This window comes from Gorilla gorilla, chromosome 12, assembly GCF_029281585.2.
Source record: "Gorilla gorilla gorilla isolate KB3781 chromosome 12, NHGRI_mGorGor1-v2.1_pri, whole genome shotgun sequence".
Lineage (NCBI taxonomy): Eukaryota > Metazoa > Chordata > Mammalia > Primates > Hominidae > Gorilla > Gorilla gorilla.
In genome coordinates, this window is record NC_073236.2 from 110176631 (window position 1) to 110196842 (window position 20212).

The 20212-nt window shown below is 44.3% G+C and overlaps 1 protein-coding gene across 1 annotated transcript in view; it reads left to right on the top strand.

The window, feature by feature from the left end:
- ALK (ALK receptor tyrosine kinase) overlaps window positions 1-20212 on the top strand; it is a 738088-nt gene that overhangs the window by 192346 nt on the left and 525530 nt on the right. Inside the window, exon 2 of the mRNA XM_019021235.4 lies at window positions 16657-16776. Within this exon, the coding sequence (XP_018876780.4) occupies window positions 16657-16776 (120 nt within the window). The remainder of the gene's footprint in view (window positions 1-16656; window positions 16777-20212) is intronic.

Below are 20212 nucleotides of genomic sequence, written 5' to 3' on the forward strand. Positions count from 1 at the left end.
GAAAACATTAGACAGTCTCTTCTCTTTAGGACAACATGAAATCTCCATGATTACTCAGAGCAGATGGGGATGGAGATGGTCTGCAGTACCTTTTCTTGGAACTTGAACATGGTTGAGGGATAATGAATATAAACAGCACAGATTGCACAATTGCCAAGTCAGTGAATCTTGGACACATGGCTAGAAGGAGGCTGAGTCCTGGGCCCGGTGCTGGATCTCTGCCCTGTCCCGCTGCTTGTTCTCCAAGTCTTCTCATTGGGCCGCTAACTTGTTTTTCCATGCCTCAGTTCTCACCTTGGGAAACTGATGTATGCTTTGCTGGCTCCCAGACTGACAGCTTTTGTAAGCATTACAAACAACTCCAAGTTCAGGCCATCTACTGTTGGCCCCTCTGATGTTGATCAGTGGTGGTCTGCCAGGATCTACAGGCCACAGGCTCAGCAAGTCCAATCTCCCATGGCCACTTTTTTCCAAGACAGCCCCTCCAACCCCTCCTGTCGCTGCCTGCACAGCCCTGAAAACCTGCTGGATCCCCGTGGGTGTGTCTGGATTGCAGATCTTCCCCTCCTGTCTACAAAGTGTATGTTTCCCTCATAGGGATCACATGACTCTTCCCTGAAGTTTTAAAACTCAGAACTCTCAATGGCTGGGCCCACATTTTGCCCAGCATTTTATTTTCTATAATAATAATAATATAAATCACATTGACTGAACACTTACTCTAGCTAGGCATTGTGCTAAGTGCTTCATAAGCACTCTCTCATGGCATCTTCAAGGCAAGCATGTAAGGTTGCTTCTATTATTCCCATGTCACAGAACAGGAAAGTGAAGTGTGAAGAAGTTAAATAGTTTGCCTGAGGTCACGCAGGTTCTAGTAAGTGTTGGAACAGTGAGTTGAGTTCAGGCCAGCCTGACATCTAAACCCATGATCTCAACTCCAAGACAATATGGTACCATCTGGGATTCCCCATCTGGCCTCCTTTTCCCTTAATCTAGTTTGCAGCCCCTTTTATAAATTCCATATCTCTTGCCACAGATCTCTATTAAACAAGGACATTTCAAAGCTATAAGAAGACCTGGCTGCCATTTCATTCTGCTGGGTGATACAAGCAGATCCTGATCCTGCTATACTTCATGTATGACTTCCGGGGAGAATGGCTAGGTTACTCTTGTTCAGTGCCCCGCTTTCAGGGAGAGTGCCCCACCAGCCAATTGTGTATCTTCCTCTTGGGTGTCATGTTTTCTATTTGCTCAGAGTGGATTTCCTTCTACTTACTTCCTAGCCTCCTTCCAACCCCCTGGAAGGCTGCTTCATGTTCTAGTGCTTCTCTCTGTTGGTCTTATATTCACTCCACTTATATCAATTCATGAAGGTCAGGAACTCAAAGTCTTTATCTTTGGGGTCTCCCTTAGTCTATTCAGGCTGCTTAAAAAAAAAAACCTATAGACTAGGTAGCTTAAAAACAACAGAAGTTTATTGTTGACAGTCCTAGAGATTGGCAAGTGCAAGATCAACGTGCCAGCAGATTGAGTATCTGGTGAGGGCCTATTTCCTGATTCACGAGCAGTGCCTTCTTGCTGTGTCCTCACATGGTGGAAGGGGTGAGGGTTCTCTTTTGGGCCTCTTTTCTATGGGCACTAATCCCATTTATGAGAGCTCTGCCAAAAGCCCTACCTCTCAAAGGCCTCACCTCCTAATACCATCACACTGGGGAGTGGGTTTCGACATGTGAATTTTGGGGGAACCATAAACATTCAGTCCACAGTGCTCCCTAACAGTCAGCAACCCACAAGCATGTCTTCCTCAAGTCTTTTTCACCCCAAGGGTGACTTAAACCTAGTATAGATATAATTGCTATTTACCTCAGGCAGGAAAACTGCACAGTTCTGCAAGTGTGGGCAGTGAGGAAGCCATGGCTGGAACTTCTGGAGTTTGTGACAATAGTTCTTGGCTCCCCCTGCCCATTTCAGAGTCTGGGACCCCAGAGTAGGTGGAAAAGTCACTCTTGCATCTTGTTTTATTTCTCTCTCATATTCTGACTACAGCAGTTTCTTGGTAGTGGCAGATTTAATATTCACACTTTCTACTATTTGCAAGTGACCCCAAATTACATGATGTGTAATAAATTGTCATTTTGCTGAGATAAGAATTTGAAAAGTCTCATGCTATGAGGCTGGGTTTGGTTATGAGTCACTTAGTGAATGATTTATTGTTTTCTCCCTATTGTAGCAATGCATTTGATGGAGGTAATGATATGTTACAGCAATATTCTTGAAGATGAGGATTCCAGAAGTCTCTGGATGCATGCTGTACAAATGACCAGGGTTTACCCAGTGTGTGAGGCCCAGGGCAAAGGGAGAACTCTCCTCTCTTCCCCTTCCACTGCTGAGTATGAGAAATTAATAGGGAATTGACCTCACCTTCCTACAACACCTTTACAGGTCACTGACAGAACCTCCCAAGAAGTCAGGGGTGCTCTTGGTCCACAATTATAAGAGATAGAAGTAGTATTATCCAATTAGCCCATGGTTCATTCACCTACTCCAAATATCTTTAATGCTTAGTCCTCACTGCTTCTCTTGGGCCAAATTGCTATTATCCTAATGAAAATATGTATCTTTGGTTTACATTTGGAGATATTACAGGATTTGAGGAAATATTTTCATTTTCCATCCAGAGGTTTAATGTTGTGTAAGTGCTGCCTGAGTGTGACCTACCTGTATCTAATAAAATCATTAATTCAGCAGGCCAGAAGGTTTAGTTTCTGTTATACCTGTTGCCAGCAGCTCATCCTGTCCCGATGCTGCCCAGAATCTCCAGTGACAGCAAGACCCAGGAAGTCTTGGGAAGACAGAGTGCCACTTGCAGAAAAAGAGTCCATTATCTTGAAAGCCGCTCCTGGAGTCATTGCCAAAAGCAATTTCTCCGAGCTTATGCTCAAACCTTGGAAGGCTTCTCCTGCCACCATGATTGAAGGGGACATGGAAGGAGCCAAGCCATCTCAGCCAGCAAATGTCACCAGTCATGATGAGCCCCTGATCTTGATGGGACTTCTGATAAGATGCACGTATGATGACAGATAAGGCTACACACAGCAGTTTAACTCAGTCATTTGTAATCATTACTTTTTGGCCATTCAATAATCATCCTGTGAAATTATTTTCTGAATTTCCCAGAGTAGAAATAGGAGCCAAGTTTTACCCCTTTTCTTTAGGGAAGCCTCTTGACAGTTACAAATGCTTTAAGGAAACTTTCTGAGGCGCTCTCAGGTCAACCTTCAAAGCCCTTACCCATGCCACCTGCTTTGTTTGAGTGATGACACAGTGTTGGCAACAAGCACCGGGAACTTTCTGAGGCCAACGTCTCTATTGTCGTGTAGAAATGTCCCTGGGGCAAGATGCAGGGTGACAGTGCATCTTGCTCTTCTCATTGTGTGATTGTGGCCACATCTCCTGACCCAGAGCTTCCTTCTCCAGCAGTGAGCTGTGGTCCCATGTGTGCTGGCCAACAGGTGTCAGAGACACTGACTTATGGAGCCTGTCAGCACACTGGGAGGCTAGGCCAGACCAGGAGTGGCAGAAGCCCTTGGGCCAGTTGCCTTTCACTGCAAGCAACCTTAACTCTTTACTCCAGTGGATCATATAAATATTATTTTCTCTGTGTATCATGATATGAAAAAAGGTGAGGAAGCACTGGCTTAGCCTCTCTGATTTTTTGTTTTCCTCTTGTGTAAGTTGGGATTTGTTTTTCTTATCTTATTAAACCTTTATGAGGATCAAAGCCTTAAATGAAAGGGCTTTGGGAGTCCATGTATTTGTGGGGTGTGTCATTGGCCACAGAGATAGAACTCTATCTCTCTATCTCTAGTTTACTTTCATTGGCTGTTGCTTTGAAAATGAGGTGGAATTCCACTTTTTTTTAGCCTTTCCAAGTCATAAAATCAATGTACTGTACCTACTATTTAGGTTCAAGCACTTACATAACACTATAATTCTGTATAGTCTTTGCTTCTTATGACTTCTGCAAGGTGCCTACCAGAGCAGAATCTGCTTATCCCTCTGTCTACTTGTGCTGAGGACACACACTAGTGTATCTGCCTCCTCCTGGTCTATCCTGCACTCACATCCCAGCATCTCCCAAATCCCCATAGGCCTGCCCTTCCTAAGGACAGCCTTTGCTGTCTTGGAGCTTGTGCCGCATTTAATGGCAGGTCCTTGCCCAGGGGCGAGGGGATCCCGAGTTGCCATAATTTCAGCATCTGTGTGCCAGGGTGCAAGCTGCTTTGGTGGTTTAATAGGATGACTTACCTTCTCTGCCCTGCAGACAAATTTCATGGGTGCAGAGGAACTCTCTCCTTCCCTTCTCCTCGATATACTTTTCAGCCAAGTGCTGTCTTGTTAAGTGAGTGAAAACCAAGTCACAAACCAATATGCAATAAAGTGTTAACACTGGCTTCTCTGGGTGCTGGAGGTATGGGTGATATTTATTTTCTCCTTTAGACCTTCTTGATTTTTTTTTCAGATTTTCTATAGTAAAACCGAAAGTGTATTTTAAATTATACTCTAAAAGATGCACTCAAGATGTGCTGCATGAAGGCAAATAACAGCTTCAACATTCCTTCACACTTGCTAGCTCCAAATTACCGCCTCTGCCTTTAGAGCCAGGCGATTTGGAGGGGGTGGGAGCTGGGAGGGAGTGGGGAGGAGGCTGCAATGTGGGCCATTGAATTTCCTCTTTTTAGACATCGCTCTGGCAGCTAATTCCAGGGTGCTCATCTGTATGGTGGCAGCGTGACTTTCATGTTTTCCCCAAGGTGTTTTATGGCCTTTTTACAGTGGTACTTTTAATAACTTTCTCTCAGTAACTTCCAGATAGTGAAAAAATATCAGATGATTTCTCTTTCCCCCACCACGTTTCTTCCCTTCTTTGTTGCAGCTCCATTGCTTAATAGGCGTCTCCTTGCCATCTCTCCCTTCTCCTTCCTCTCTCTTCTTTTCTCTCTCTCCCTGCTCTCCCCTCCCCCTTTGCCTCTCTTCACCTCATTTTTAAAGCAAAATAAAGAGAGAGGCTCTGACCTTGCTGGCCCTGGCCATGGGAGAGGGGAAGGAGAGCAAGCCAGGGCTTATCCATGACCCAGATGGCTGCAAGAATAGTTCCTGGGGCAGATTCAACCGTTCACTTTTCCAGAAGGTAATTCAGGTTTCAGAGCGAGGGGAGGCTGAGGTTTAGTGGCTGGGTTCCAGGCCTCTTCCCTGCAGGAAAGTTGGCCAACAGACTGAGCATCCGAGAAAAGGCAGGAGGGTCCCTGGCAAGTCAGGTCAGTCCTGTTACAGGGCAGAGCCATTTTAGGTAGCAGTTTTAGATGGCCTTCTAGGTTGATCTGGAGGGATCTGTCATCCTTAGTCAGGAGAAGGCAGCAGGCATCTATGAACTGGTCACTCCTTCTGCTGTGTTTAATTCCCTGTCCTTGTTCTCGATTGCAATCAATGTCATCTCCAAGGGGTTCTTTGCTGGACAGTAGCAGTGTGATTGGGCCATCCATCAAGGTTCCTCTATAATGCCTCACCTTTTTTGGTGGCAAATAAGGAGCTGGCGCTCCGTTCTGAGAGACTTGAGTTCGAATAGACCCCTGCCTTCTCCAGCCTCCCACCCTACCCCACTCCCTTTAACTAGTTAACTCTACTCATCTGGTTAAGGGCCTCAGCTCAAGCATCAGCTTCTCAGGTAATCTTCCCCTGCCTCTCGTAATGAAGTCAGATCCCTCATCATACATTCTCATAGGGTTGTGTCTATCTCCTTCACAATGGATAACAACATCAAGATGTCAAAAGGACTTGAGAGGTTGTTGGATGGCTGTCTGCTGCCTTCCACACTCTAAGCTCCTCAGCCTGGAAGCTCTAAGAGGGTAGTGTGGGGTTCTGCTCACGAATGCAGCCCAACTGCCAAGGGCAGAGCTCGGCACATAGGAGATACTCAGGAAGTATGAATGGAATTAATGAATTAATCTTAGCTCCATCCCTTTTGGCTCCAGAACCTTGGACAAGTTACTCAACCTCTCTGAGCCTCAGTTCCTGCGTTTGAAAATGGTAATAATAATCCCCACTCAGAAAATTGTGGGATTTGTGGGGCAATGATTATAAAGCCCCCAGTATGGTGCTGGGCACCATGTGTAATAGGCACACATGAAGTATTGGTTTCTTTCTCAGTGAGTTTTTTTTTTAAAAACATCCCAGAGTATTGCAGCTTAAAGGTTTAAAGAACAAAAACATGTCTCCCTATTTCTTCTCCCTCCTCCTTTCTTTGCTACCTTCTCCTGTGGTGGGTGAGGCATAGAATGGGGGCACAGAAGATCATATTTTGTGATTTTTTTCACTAACAAGATGACTTCAAGTGAAGCATCTTTCCTTCCTGTGTTTCAGCTTCCTCACATGTGTGATAGGAAGACACAGATAAATAGTCTTCACGGCCCCTCCCAGCTCCCCCACTCTGAGTCTCTGCATGAGGCCAAGGGTAACATTGATCACCATTGTTAACAGTGCAAGATGAATGGAAGCAACAAAGGTGACATAGCGCCAGAGTAGGATGAAGCCAATCAGGCTGTTGGCCTATCTATTTTAATACAAGCTGAGTTTATTTTAGTAATACAGGTGAAGAGTGATTTAAAATATAGCATCATGCCAATACCCCTTAGTAAAAGCACAAGGATTTCTAGTGTACCTTTCTTCAAAAGAGCCTGAGGGCTTTGTAGATACTGTCTCATTAATTCTCTGAGCATCCCAAAAGTTGGCTGGGAAAGCATGATGAGTTCTGTTTTACATGCAGAGAAACAAAGCTTGAAAAAGGTTAAGCAGCTTACCCAAGGTCACGCAGTAACACTGCTGTATCTGAGAACACAGTTCTCTAGCACATCAGCCTATCTCTGGAAATGAGTTCAGTCATGGTGAGGGGCCTTTGTGCTGAGTAATGTGGCATCTGGAGCTGGGGCTTCTTAGAGGATAGACTCTTTATCCTGAAATGACAGGGGTGACAAGTAGATAAAGAGGGATTGAAAGGTCTGGAAGTTAGGAGGAAGTGTTTTGTCCCTCTTCTTCCCCTCACCCTAAGCATCTTCCCTTGGACAAGCCAAGGACCAATTTCAAGGATCCAGGCATCAGGCTTTGTGGTGGTTGCCAAGGAAACAGTCATGGCTGAGCCTGAGGCCCCACAGAGCCAGCTGCCCTGATGGAAGGTGTGTGTTTCTAGGTCGACTTCCTGGTTGACCCAAAAGGATCTATTGTCCTCAGTTAGGAGAATGCAGGAAGCATCTCTGACCTGGTCAGTTTCTTTCTTCTGTATTTAATTCCCAACCCCTGTTCCCCAGGAGAATCATCACCTGCAAGGGATTTGTACTGTAGAGTGGCATTCCTAGCTGGGCCACACATCAGAGGTCTGCAGTCATACATCCTATCCTAGTACTCACTGGCAATGTGACCTTGGGCATTTGTGCTTTCTGAGTCTCAATCTTTTCATCTGTAAAAGAGGTTAACTACCAAAGTTGTTGTAAGGATCACAAAAGCAGATGCCTCTGAAAGGCATCAGGGAGCCCTAAGTCATGGTGAATGTGCACACAGTTGCAATCCACTCTTCCACGCTGGATCTCCCTTCTTCCTGTGAAAGTGGGTCACACTCTCCCCAGGGCACTCACTGCATGATTTCAGGAGTCATCCTGGTAACCGTTACTTCCCAACTTGAAACATCAGGTCAAGAGAAGAGCCAGTTGTTCTTGGATAGTTTGTAGCCTCTTGTCTAACATGTCTGGAGACTCCTGGGCCTGCTGGTGGGTGATTATCCTTACCAGGACTCTCTCACTCCAAAAGAAAAAGGTCTTTTGTTGATGGACTTGGTTTTCCAGGCTGCCCTGTCTTTGTGTCTTTGTGTCTTTGTATCGCTTTCAGTATATTAATTATTTAGTGCTTGGTAAAGCTCTCTGAGATCACAAGATGAAAGGCCTGATGGCAGTTCAAAGCCTTCCTTTTGATTATTATTCTAGTCAACATATTTTGGGGGGGAGAAAATAGGCTTAAGATCACAGTGGAGTAAATTTCATAAAGAGTAGAGTACAAGCAAACCACAGAAATAGACCCAAACAGATAGTCATGTTGCCCTGCTAATGGAAGCACTCAGGTCTTACGGGGGTAGGGAGCGCGGGTGTGTTAAGAATCAGGCCACCTGGAGAGTGATATTTGCTGTCTTGGATTAGTAAAATAAAAATGCCCATTAGTCTTCCACAGCTACCAAAAGCCAGTGTGAGTCCACCTTGGCTAGTTAGGCAGGGCCAGTGACCAAGCACACCTGCAGCAGGGGTTCAGGGCCAAAGGAGACATTGTGACGTTCATGGGTGAGTCAGGAGCTGCTTGCTTGGGATGCTGAAATCATCTCTGGAAAGGTGAAAATGCAGTGAGTGACCTGGAACTATCAAATTCTGAGAGATACAGATTCTGAAGAGGAGGCATCAGCTGTCACATGGCCTTCGTTATAGGACTTTGGCCATGAATTATGAGTCACTAGTACCTGCATAGACGTGGTAGCTCAACTGATGAAATAGGTGCATGTCTTGATCTGCCCCTGCCCCTGCAAAGCATATCCTACATGACACCAAACCAAAAACAGCCACTGTGAAATGCTTTTCCTAATTTTTTCTAAATCAATGAGCAAAAAAAAAGAAAAGAAATCAACGTAAACAACAGACCTGAAACTTAAGTTGTGTGAGTGAAATTAATAGCAATTACAGTCCATCGTCATTAACATGTTTGTTGAATGGCCTCAACACCACTATCCTAAGTGGTTAAGGAGGTCAGGGCCCAAGTTCAGGTTTTGTTCTGGCACAACCCGAATCCCAGCTCAACTGCTTTGGTGTCCAGCTCAGGGAAGACAGGGACCTTGAGGAGGAGGGATTTGAGCTGGGCCTTTAAGAAGGGGTAGGATTTAGGAAAGCAGGGGGTGGAGAAGGATGTTCTAGGCAGAGATTAGCTTGGGCGTAAGTTTGGAGACTAAGGAGTAATGGGATAGAATGTGAAAGGAAGGATTCTGAATGGGAAATAAGGCTGAAAAGGCAAACAGTGGCCAGAGTGTTTGGGCTCCAGATTTACATGCTTTAGCCATTCTGGAGCAACCTCTTTGTGATTCCTTTTTTTTTTTTTTTTTTTTTTTTGGTATAGGATAGCCTGAAGGTAACCAAATCCCTAAGGGTAGGCACCATGCTAACAATTTCCTTTATTAATATTCCTCACTGTTGTGCCTTGGGAAGGGGTACATGCTTTCATTGGCTGGCAGAGGTCCTTCACCATTGAGTGAACACAAAAGTTATACATGGGTCCTCTTGGGGAGGCAGGAAATGCATGCTGAAACTATAACTTTTGACAGTACAAAAGAATATTATGGGAGAGTAATTTTTGCTTCAATATTTGAGCTACCAAGAAAGAGCACAAACTTCTCTGGCAGGATGGGATGGGGCTTAGAGAAAGGTGAGGTGGAGTGGGAGCTGTTTAATTCCATCCAAATTCCGCCCTTGACACTAATAGCTCCCTTCTGAATGAGCCAGCTGGAAGAAAATGTGAAAGCAAACCATAGAGAAAAGAATATGTATGAACCAGAGAGGACCTTAGCGAGCAGTGAGTTCAACCTGCTTATTTTCCAGGCCTAGAGAAGGTATGGGGAGGGCTATATGTTTAGGACAAATGGTGCATCTGCAAACTCTCTCCTTTCTCTGAAATAACATCTCTGTTTTTCAGACTAAATTAACATCGCCCATCACCGCTAACTCTAGGAGTCATGTAAATTTACTGAGGTTTCTTTTGCTGAACAGGTGCAGGCTCAGCCTAGTGAATACCCAAACCATTTCCCCTGGGCTGCCAGTCCCAAAAACAGGCCTGCCCTGTACTCTCTGAGAGCTGTGCCTGATTTGACATCCAGACCACTATTTATTTGACCACATTAAGCTTTGCTTTTTGTGACACAAAATCATTGTAAAAGAATGCATTATTAAGTGTGTTTTCAAATAACAGGGAAAAAACAAGCAGACTGTCACTGATTGTTTTATTGTTGGAAGGAAAATAAATAAGTAAAACGTGTACAGGCAAGGTAGGAACTGTTCCAAAGAGCATTTAGAATAGGAGCATTTGTTACATTTTATTGATGTAGGTTTGTAAAACATGCTTTCTAGTGAGCCTGGGGCATTCATGTAAATAACCGTCACACATGCATAGCTCTTCATTATTTATACTGACACAACTATGATATATTTACTATATTATGTTCATTGGCTTAGGAATAAATAGACATGCAGTGAGACATGTAAAAATAAAGATTGGAAATACACAGTGCCAATTGGCTGCAATTTGGGTAGTTGTGATCATGTACATTTGGCAAAGTTAATGATTAACTAGTGAATAATAGCGAAGCAGCTCTCTGGGAGCACTTTTGATTTCTGGACGTTGTAATTATTGACACAAGATGATCTAAATATAGAAAAGAGACCAAGACTCCTACTCATTTTGGATTCTAAAACAGAGATAGGAGCATACAATTTTAAGAATGATATGACTGATATTGAAAGACTGTGTCATGCACACATTATCTCATGTGGCCCTTACAAAACCCTGAGAATTTTTAGAATATGCCCTATTCTTATTCTCGTCACCGTTTTCAGAAAATTGAGGTTTGGCAGAGTGTGTGCTTAGCCTGAAGTTAACAGCTAATAAGTGCCAGAGATAATACCTTCCTCCAGGGCGCTGATTTCATTTATTTGACAAATATTTATTGAGTGCCTGCTGTGTGCCAGGCATGGAGACATAGCAGTGACTAGTGCAGGAGGTACACAATGAATAAACCAATATACAGAACACATATATGTGTAAGAAATAGGGCAAAGGGATGGGAGTGGCTTACAATGAGCTGTCTCTCAGCAGGATGACCAGGGAAATTCTTTCTGGGAAGTTGACTTATGGACAGGGACCTGGACAGAGAGAGGGAGTGGCCATGTACCTCTGAGTAGGAGGAGCTTCCTCGGCTGAGAGAACTGCCAGTGCAAAGGCCCTGGGGTGGGAATGTGCTTGGTGAGTTTGGGGAGGAGCAAGGAGACCTGTGAGACTGAGCTCCAGCAATGAGGGAAAATGGTTGCAAATGAGGTTAGAGACAGAATCAGGAGCCAGATACTGTGGGGCCTTTAGGGGCTAGGCTATGGCAAGAAATTTGAAAGCTATTTCATGGGCTGCAGTGTCAATCTAACTGCCACATAGAGAACAGACTGAAGGGGGGCCCTCTGGGAGCTCATAGCAATAATGGAGAGATGCGAGATGGGAAAAGATGAGAAGGGGTAAAATTCAGGTAGAGCCATCAAGATTTGCTGATGAATTGATGTGGGGTGTGAATAAAAGGAAGAAGTTAAGGATTCCTCATTGGTTTTTGGCCCAAGCAACTAGGTGAGTATTGGTAACACTTTCTGAAATTGGGAATACCTGGGGTTTAGGGGAAGGGAGGTCAGGTGTTTGGCTTGCTCATGGTAAGTTTCAGATGCTTATTGGGCAATAAAGTGGAGATTTTGAGCAGGCAGTTGGATGTATATTCTGTGTATTCTGTTGTTCAGGGGAGAGACTGGGCTGAAGACACAAATTTGGTAACAGTAGTATGTGGATGATATTTAGAGCCATGAAACTGGGTAAGATCACTTTGAGAGAGAGTTTAGATGCAGAAAATTCCCAAGTTCTTCAACTTTTAACAACTGTCAAATAATAAAATAAAGATCCCACAGAGCTGTTGTTTTTTATGACAAGCTTACTTACATGTCGGGCAAGGAGAAATTCACTGTATGGTTTACCAAGTAAGAAAAGTCAGAGTTTTTTAAGTCTTACGAAGGGGGCTACAATGTGGTTCTGGTTATTTGGAGCTGAAAATCGGTTCTTTGAACTAAAGAGAATGAATGAATGCGTAGGTTTGTGTGAGCATGGGTAAACAAGTTCTCTTCATTGGTCAGCGAAGAGTCTTCAGTTATGTACAGGAAGGGTCTGGTGTCCCACAGTCACTTGAAATTTATTGATCATCAGCTGGTTAGAACCAGTGGGAGAAAATATAATACTCAGCCATGACAGTTCCTAAGCAAGTGCTGCTGGAAAAGGAGACGTTTCCTCCTCTACAGTTTAGAAAATAAGGAAGACCTGGCAAAGAAGAATAAAGAGGATCTTCCCACTGAAGCAGGAGGCAACCAAAGACTATGTGGTGACCAGGATGTGAAAAATCCAAGAAGCAGGGAGTGATTGCAGGGGCAAATGCTGCTGAGGGGTCCAGTGAAACAAAGACCGAGAGTTGTTCAATGTATCTGCAGCCTAAGGTCATCGGCGACCTTGAGTTGGAGTAGTGAAGTCAATCTAGATTTTGTTGGATTTAAGAGAACACGGGAAGAAGAAGGTGGAGACAGGATCAAAGACAAATCTTAATAGATTTAGCTGTAAAGAAGAGCAGAGTAAAGGGACAATGGCTGGAGAAGAGTGTGGCAGTCAAAGAAGCTTTTTCTTTCTTTATAAGATGGTGCATGTTTGTGTGACTGACTTGGTAGAGAGGGAAAATTGTTGATGCAGGACCATTGTAACAGCAGATCCCTTGAGAAGATCTCTAGCACCTTAGATCCCTAGCACCTAAGTGAAGAGGCTGGCACTGTTTAAGAGTGTAGACTGTTATCCTTTACAACAGAAGAGGAGGCACTGATACATGTAAGTGGGTAGATCACTTCTCTTTTCTCAATAAGCTAAGAAACAAATTCATTCACTGAGAATGTGGAAGCATATGGGGAATTGGAGTTTTGAGAACTTAAGACGAAGTTTGAACTAGTTGTATTGGAAAGAGAGAGAGTGAACTGAGTTAGTCAGGGAAGGCAATGGGATTCCCGGGCCATCCTGAGGGTCTTGAGGTTTCTGGTGATGAATTTAAAATGAGGCCTGTCAGCACTGTTGTGTGTTCCTCCACCCCTCTTCTCCCACTACCACATCCACCTGCTCCAGGATAATTGTAAAGAAAGAGGCAAAGGAGTTGAGATTGTGCGAAATGGAATTATGATAGAGATGAGCCCTGGAGCTGAAGCTGAGGACATTAGGGGGATGATACACAGTGAAAAATTCAGAGTGTCAAGAGCTTGAGGTTTTCACTCTGCCTTGATACCCTGCAGTGCCTAGAAAGGGCTTAAGAAATCATCAGAAAAACAACAACAATTGTATTGCTAGCAAATCAATGCCTTCAGTCCAGGTACATTTCTTCCTCATTTCTCTTCAGGCCTTCTCTTGTCTGCCTCACTTGGGCACCTAGAAGCTCCTGCTCCTATTTCCCCACTCCTTTCTCCTCTACGTTTCATCTCCCAAGGTCCAAGAGTCACTCTACTTGAGCCAGTTGGTCTGCATTCATACCTTCACCCATATATCTGCATTGATGAGGCCCATTTCACTCTGGATCCTCATATTTTCAGAGTGGAACCCTGAAAAGACAAGGCTTTCTCTAGCTTAAATGGGTTGCTTCTGATGGCATGGCTTCTCTTTCTGCTAGAAAATCCTTCCCTGCAGTGGTTGGGTAGGGCAAGGGTAAAGAGCTTGATGGGAACAGACAGTGTCTTGACCCTGCACTTGTTAAATGCAGAAGTATTTTGTTCTTTATATTCTACACTGATGTATATTCTATGAACTTTGACTAGCACTCATTTCTGTTCCAATGCTTCTGATTTTGGAAAACAACTGCGTTCATGTGGGCTTTGCTTTCCTTGATCCTTGACTTTTCAGGTGGGGAGGCTCAGCCTTTTGGCTGACCCCCACATTAGCTCCCTAGCCTCATCCGGCTTATCACTTGCACTCCCTACTCTCAGGGGTAAGATTGGAGACCCTGTGAGCCCACTGGCTGGAAGAAATTCTAGGAGTTCCTGTAAGGGCAAGATAAGACTTTCTGCTTTTTTTCAACCCTGCAATATTCAACCCTGTGGATGCCTGGCAAGCTACTGGTGTTTTGTGATATAAAAGGCTTTAAGCTCATGCTTCTGAAGAGATGGCCCACAGTGATGTCCATATTACCTTGCTGGGTCATGACCCAGCCCTCAGAGCCCTTCCTTTTGAAAGCTTTCTTTTTTTTTAACCCCTGAATATATTATCTGGCCCCCATTCATATTAAAGTTATCTGCCATTCTGTACCCATTCACAGATTCATAAGTACTCCCTGAAGTCTAGCCCCATCTGCTTGGTTCCTCACATCCAGGAAGAAGTTAATATCATTCCCAAACTGAATGGTTCAGAAAAATGACATCACTTAGAAACAGGAAAGTATAACCTAGGCTTAGTCTTCCTGTCACTTCAAAGCTACTTAAAATTTGAGATTAGCCAATGACTCAGACCTAGAGTCTAAGTGAATTTTTATTCACATGGAGATTGATTGTCCGAGTCTTCCCAGACCCTTCCCACTTGCCCTGTTCTGAAGCATGCTCAGTGCTGGCCTCTGACCTCAGCCATTGTGCCATGGGGGCCCTGCCAGGCCCTGTGGAGAGCCGAGGACCACCCTGCACCAGTCTGTGGCCTGTGCAGAGTGGTGAAAGGAGCTTGGACTTCAGTGTCAGTTGATCTAGTCTTTTGACCCTGATTTCCTGTCTCCTGCTGGCTGTGTGGCTGTAGTCAAGGTAACTAACCTCTTTATGCCTCAATTTCCTCAGCTGCAAAATGAGGACAAATAAACTTATTCACAGGGTTACTGTAAGAAGTAAACAAAATCACACATTTAAAGCACTTAGCATCATACCCGGTCCATATGTGCTCGATACATACTAATTTTTTAAAAGGCTAATAAACTTAACCCCACCCAAAGTAACCCTACGTGGCTTTGCATTCACTTCTCTGAGCCCCATTGCCTATCTACGAAACAGAGTTGATGTGCAGGTGAAATGAGATGGCTTCTCTCTGCGACTCACAAACACAGACTCTCACCCCTTTCAGTGCATTTCCTCTGAGCTGTTTTGCAGAAATGCTGCAGAAAGATGTACCTGGCACAAATCAATTCAGTTCTAATCTCTGTAGACCACATATAAGAGAAAAGTCAAAATTCTTTCCTAGATACCCAAGAGCCAGCACTTCCAACTCAGAGCTATGGAAAGCAGAGATTAAAATGTTTTTTTAGGAAGGAGACCGTGGAATGCCCATCCTGTCCCACTTGCAGGGCACAAGGGCCTTTAATAAGCATTGCCTGAGGGCAGCACCTGCAGGTAAAATAGTGGAGGGGTCTGGAAACAAGAGACTGCCATGGGTACTCAGGCCAGAGATTTCCTTCAAGTGTGTGAAGTGGGGTTTATCCTAAAAGGGGGTTAGAGGTAGGAGACCAGAACCTGCAAGAGCTGGTACAGGGGGTAATGTGGAAGAAACTGCAGGGCAGGCAGACTGGGAAAATGCCTCTGCTACTCCTGCTGCCTGCCTTTTCTTCTTTCTCTTCTTCTCCTCTTCTCCTCCTTTTCCTCTTCACAAAGTCCCTCCAAATGGGTTAACAGTTACCACCAGAATAGCAGGTCAGCCCATTCACCATAGAACATGGCCTGCTGATATGAGGCAAACCTGGGCTCAGTTCCTGCTTCCATCACTTGCCTCTGTAGGTCTCAGTTGACGCATCTGTAAAATAGAGATGATCATTTCTATCTCAGAGAGCCATGGTGAATATCATGTGACATTATGTAGGTAAAGAGTCCAGCATGGCGTCTGTTCCGGGGAAGCTACAGAAGAAATGCTGATTTCCTTCCTTCCCTCCTCCCTGCACTCAGTCTTGTGACACATCTATCTATGAAAGAGAACTAATTCTCAAATCCTTCCTTCTTTAACAAAAAAGGCTTTGTCTGCCGTAAAACATTAGCAAACAGTGATTGAGCTTGGGATTTTCTGGGAAGCACTGTGTTAGATCAGGCAGTGTGTGATCATTTGATTTGTAGATATATTGTAATGGCTTTTCACCACACAAAGTCCACATGAGGTGCTGCTAAGGACAGGAATAATGCTTCTCTGCTGCTTTTCTTTCAAGCCTTCTTTCTCTCATGCAAATCAGAAACATTAATCCTTTTGGCTTTCTGGCCTCTTGGCTTTGGGAAAACTCCAGTCACCTAGCTTCCCCCACAACCCTGACAATAACATAATTGTTAAGAACTCATAACTTCAGAGTGCAATTTCAGCCCTCTCATTGATAAGGCAATAACCCAAGCAAACAACATTAGAGGAAGTTACAAGTCAGAACATAAAGTAGGGATGGAGGCATTATCTGGACGAGATGAATTGGAGTTCTCTATAAAGCTGCACAAATTATTATAGGCAGAATAGACTTTGGATAGAACTCTTAGACCAAGCCATTAAGTACCCTGGCTTCTATTTCATCTCCCAGAGATCTTCAGCATGGCCTTGGTCAGAACATTCAGACCTCTTAGATCTGTCTGCCCTTGATAGAAAATGTACATCAGGGTCCTGAGGTCAACTCAGTCTACTGGTGGCTCAATTTTTTTCCCCCTCATCTTCCCGATGGATGTCATGAAAGCCCCTTATAAACTTCATTTTTGACTGATATTGAGTGACAGCTAAAAGACACACCCCAAGCACATGGATCAGTGTTTTCTTTGTTTTTATGTCCAGGTCATAGCTCCTTGGAATCACCAACAAACATGCCTTCTCCTTCTCCTGATTATTTTACATGGAATCTCACCTGGATAATGAAAGACTCCTTCCCTTTCCTGTCTCATCGCAGCCGATATGGTAAGCATATGTTTAATATTTACTTGAGATGCACCGTCACTATCTCATAATAAGGACTGTGAGTTTCAGTTTGGGATTCATAGTGCTCCAGGGGATTCCCTCAGCTCCCTATATGCAAAAGAAGTCTTTCTGAGCCCTCTGTCTCCCAGTGACGCTCAACCTCGTGGACCATTCCAGCCAGGCCAGGCCATTCCAGCTGCATTCTGTATCCTGGTGGGAGCCAAGGGCTTTCTGTCTGCCATATCCCTCCCGCTTAGCCTTTATGGTATATAGTGTTCCAGCCATCCCCTTATCAATCATTAGAGGAGATGCTTATTTGCATCTTGACTATGGCTTGCTTTCTGGTTCTAACCCACAGTGTTTCTAACAATCACAATCTCTCTCTCTTTTCTTTTTTTTTTGAGACAGAGTCTTGCTCTGTTGCCCAGGCTGGAGTGCAGTGGCACGATCTTGGCTCACTGCAAGCTCCGCCTCCTGGGTTCACACCATTCTCCTACCTCAGCCTCCCGAGTAGCTGGGACTACAGGCTCCCACCACCATGCCTGGCTAATTTTTTTTTTTTTTTTTTTGTATTTTTGGTAGACGCGGGGTTTGACTGTGTTACTGTGTTAGCCAGGATGGTCTTGATCTCCTGACCTCGTGATCCGCCTGACTCAGCCTTCTAAAGTGCTGGGATTACAGGAGTGAGCCACCGTGCCCAGCCAACAATCACAGTCTCTTAAGGGGATTATTATTATGAGCGTCACAGGTCTTCCAGGGCCCCTTACAGTTAAGAAGCTCCTTAAAGTTTCCCAAACATGTTCTTTGATATTATTTTGGTTCATTTGATTCTGCAACAGCATCCGACATGAAGAGACCAGGTCCAATTACATTTTTACAGATGCGGAAACTAGGTTTAATAAGATCACACAGAGTGGCTTCTCCAGCTACCAAGCCAGAGTTCTTCCCCTACTTTCATTTTTTCTCCCAGGTGCCACCTACCCAGCCGGGTAGGTCCTGTCCTAGCAGCCCTCAGGAGGCTGCCTTTACATGGTATAAGATTCCTCCTTCTCTGTGCTCATTCTAACAGCTCATAGTAGCTGGGTCTCTGCAATGAGAAGATTTAGAGGAGAGAAGAAGCATTTCAAATGAACATTTTAATTCTCTTGAACTCCTCTAGGGTGAACCCCATAAGGACAGACACTAAGCTTTGCTTTCCACTTTATTCTATCGCATGGAAGATATGCATAAAGCCTTATTAGTCTTTCGATGGCTACTTTCAATGGCAATAACCACAATTACTTTTACACCAGCCTCATATTTGTGATGAATGAATGCAAAAGGCCTCCAGAATGAAACTCATTCATCAGGCCTGATTCAATTAAGTATTTATAAACCTGGTGTGGCACTGAGTTCTAGATTCCCTTCTGGGCATATTTACCTATTCCTCTATGCAGTCTATACCCTTGGGCCTAAGCTATTTAAAATGCACCTAACAGAGATGTTCCACTCACTATAGAAAAGCTTCCAGTCCAAAGCCTGCTGTCTCTCATCTGTAACGCTCTTGGTTCATATTAACTGTACCTTTCTGTACCATATTTTAAACTTAAAAAAAAAATCCATCAAAAACCCTAGGGCAGTTTATAATTATCTTCTGCGCTGGAATGTTTCCTGTGATTCTTAAGCAGCCCTTGCAGGAGAGAAAGATCATGGTCGTCAGGAGATTCCAGATAAGAATTACTTCCTGATTTTATTTAAACCAGACACTGAGTGTCATCTTATGATAAGGGCAAGTATCTATAAATAATTGAAATCTGGATCTTTGCATTGTTAATGCTTTGTAACGAGATTTGCGATACAACTGGTCTTCAGGTAACATTTTTGATTTTGCTCCCAAAGTCATTCAGTATCTCTACAGAAGGACAATTTTTATAAAATGCAGAATGCCCCAAGGGGCAAATCTACCCTCTCCATGCTGCAGAGGGCAACATATTTGTTCCCTGTGGAGTATCTTGTAAGAGGTTGCAGGTCAAAAGGAGAAAATCATGAAAGCTTATTAAGCTGCCTTCTACCCATGGCTTGGCCCTGATAAACCATTTGGTGCTCCCTGAGCTTCATCCTCCTTATCTGTAAAATGAGGGTGAAATGGCATGCCACCTTAGGGCAAAGGAATCGATCTGGAGGTTTTTCAAGATCTCTTTCAAACTCTCCTCATGGTCTGGAATCCTCATGATTTCCCTTCTTGGCAGAGTAGAGGACCCAAACCATTGGCAGTTACTGCCCAAGTTCTGGGTAAGAGTACCCAAGTCATCACCATCGTTGCTATTGATTTATGGGGAAGGAGGAGCTGATTCTTCATTGGTGGTTCCTTAACTGACTATGGTGGGCATTCCAGAGGCTTTACATATTTCTGCCGTATTTAATTCAGCTGAGACTTATGAAGACATTACCACCACCATCACCATCTCTGTGTGCTTGGCCCTGTGCCTGATGTGGGAAGTGATGCAAGCATAAAGACAGGTAAGGGTTGGCCCTTCCCTTTCACTGCTCATAGGACAGAGAAATCATTCCATAGGCAGCTAAGCCCACTGCCATAGTGTCCCCGGTGGGCTGACCTCAGAGTACAGATGTTGAGGACTTGCCCCAAGACCCACTGCAGAACAAGCTAAAGACAGAGCTAAGGCCAAGAGTCTGGTCCCCTTAAGGATGTTGGTGGGAGCTCAGCCCACATGTCTATGAATTAAAGAGGCCAGCCGAGTTGGGTGATAAATCCATACCTTTCAACTGCCGTGAAAGACATTTTAAGAAATGTTAACAACTTAATTAATTTTAAGGCCTCAAACTTGGGCAGATAAATTTGACTGGAAAATTGCTGCCTGAAGGGATCGTTCTTCAGACAGTGAGAAGTCATCAAGTCTCTGCAAGTCCATCATGGAAGTCCACGCTTGGTTGGCTGTCTTCACCTGCATCCTGGTGGGAGGTCGTCAGGGTGGGGGAGTGAGAGTGAGCATCAACAACCTGACCGCAGGTGTCCTGATGACCACTAGGCTAGGCCTCTGTTGGGTGAGCTGTCCAGTTCTGAATTGGAATGGCTTTCTTCTTTCCAGTGTTTTATGAGAAGAGACGAGGTGGAAAGAGGCTAATAAGATTTACTCACCCCCAGTCTGTAATTATCTGCTTGAGGAAAAAGTTTGACCTACCTTTTTGAAGGCTCCCCATATTTCTTCTAATTTGCATTGGGGCCTAATATGCTGTGTAAAATATATTCTCTTCCGTGGCTTTTGACATCAGATTCCAGTCCTTTCTCGCCTTTGTGTTGAATGACGAGCGCCCACTAATTTCATCATCAGCGAGCAGAGGGCTGCACATTCCTCCCCTAAGGCTTTGAGAGGGAGGACGTCTAAAGAAAGACTTTATTTTTCTTTTTATCATCAGCTCTCATGCCCTTAGACTTATT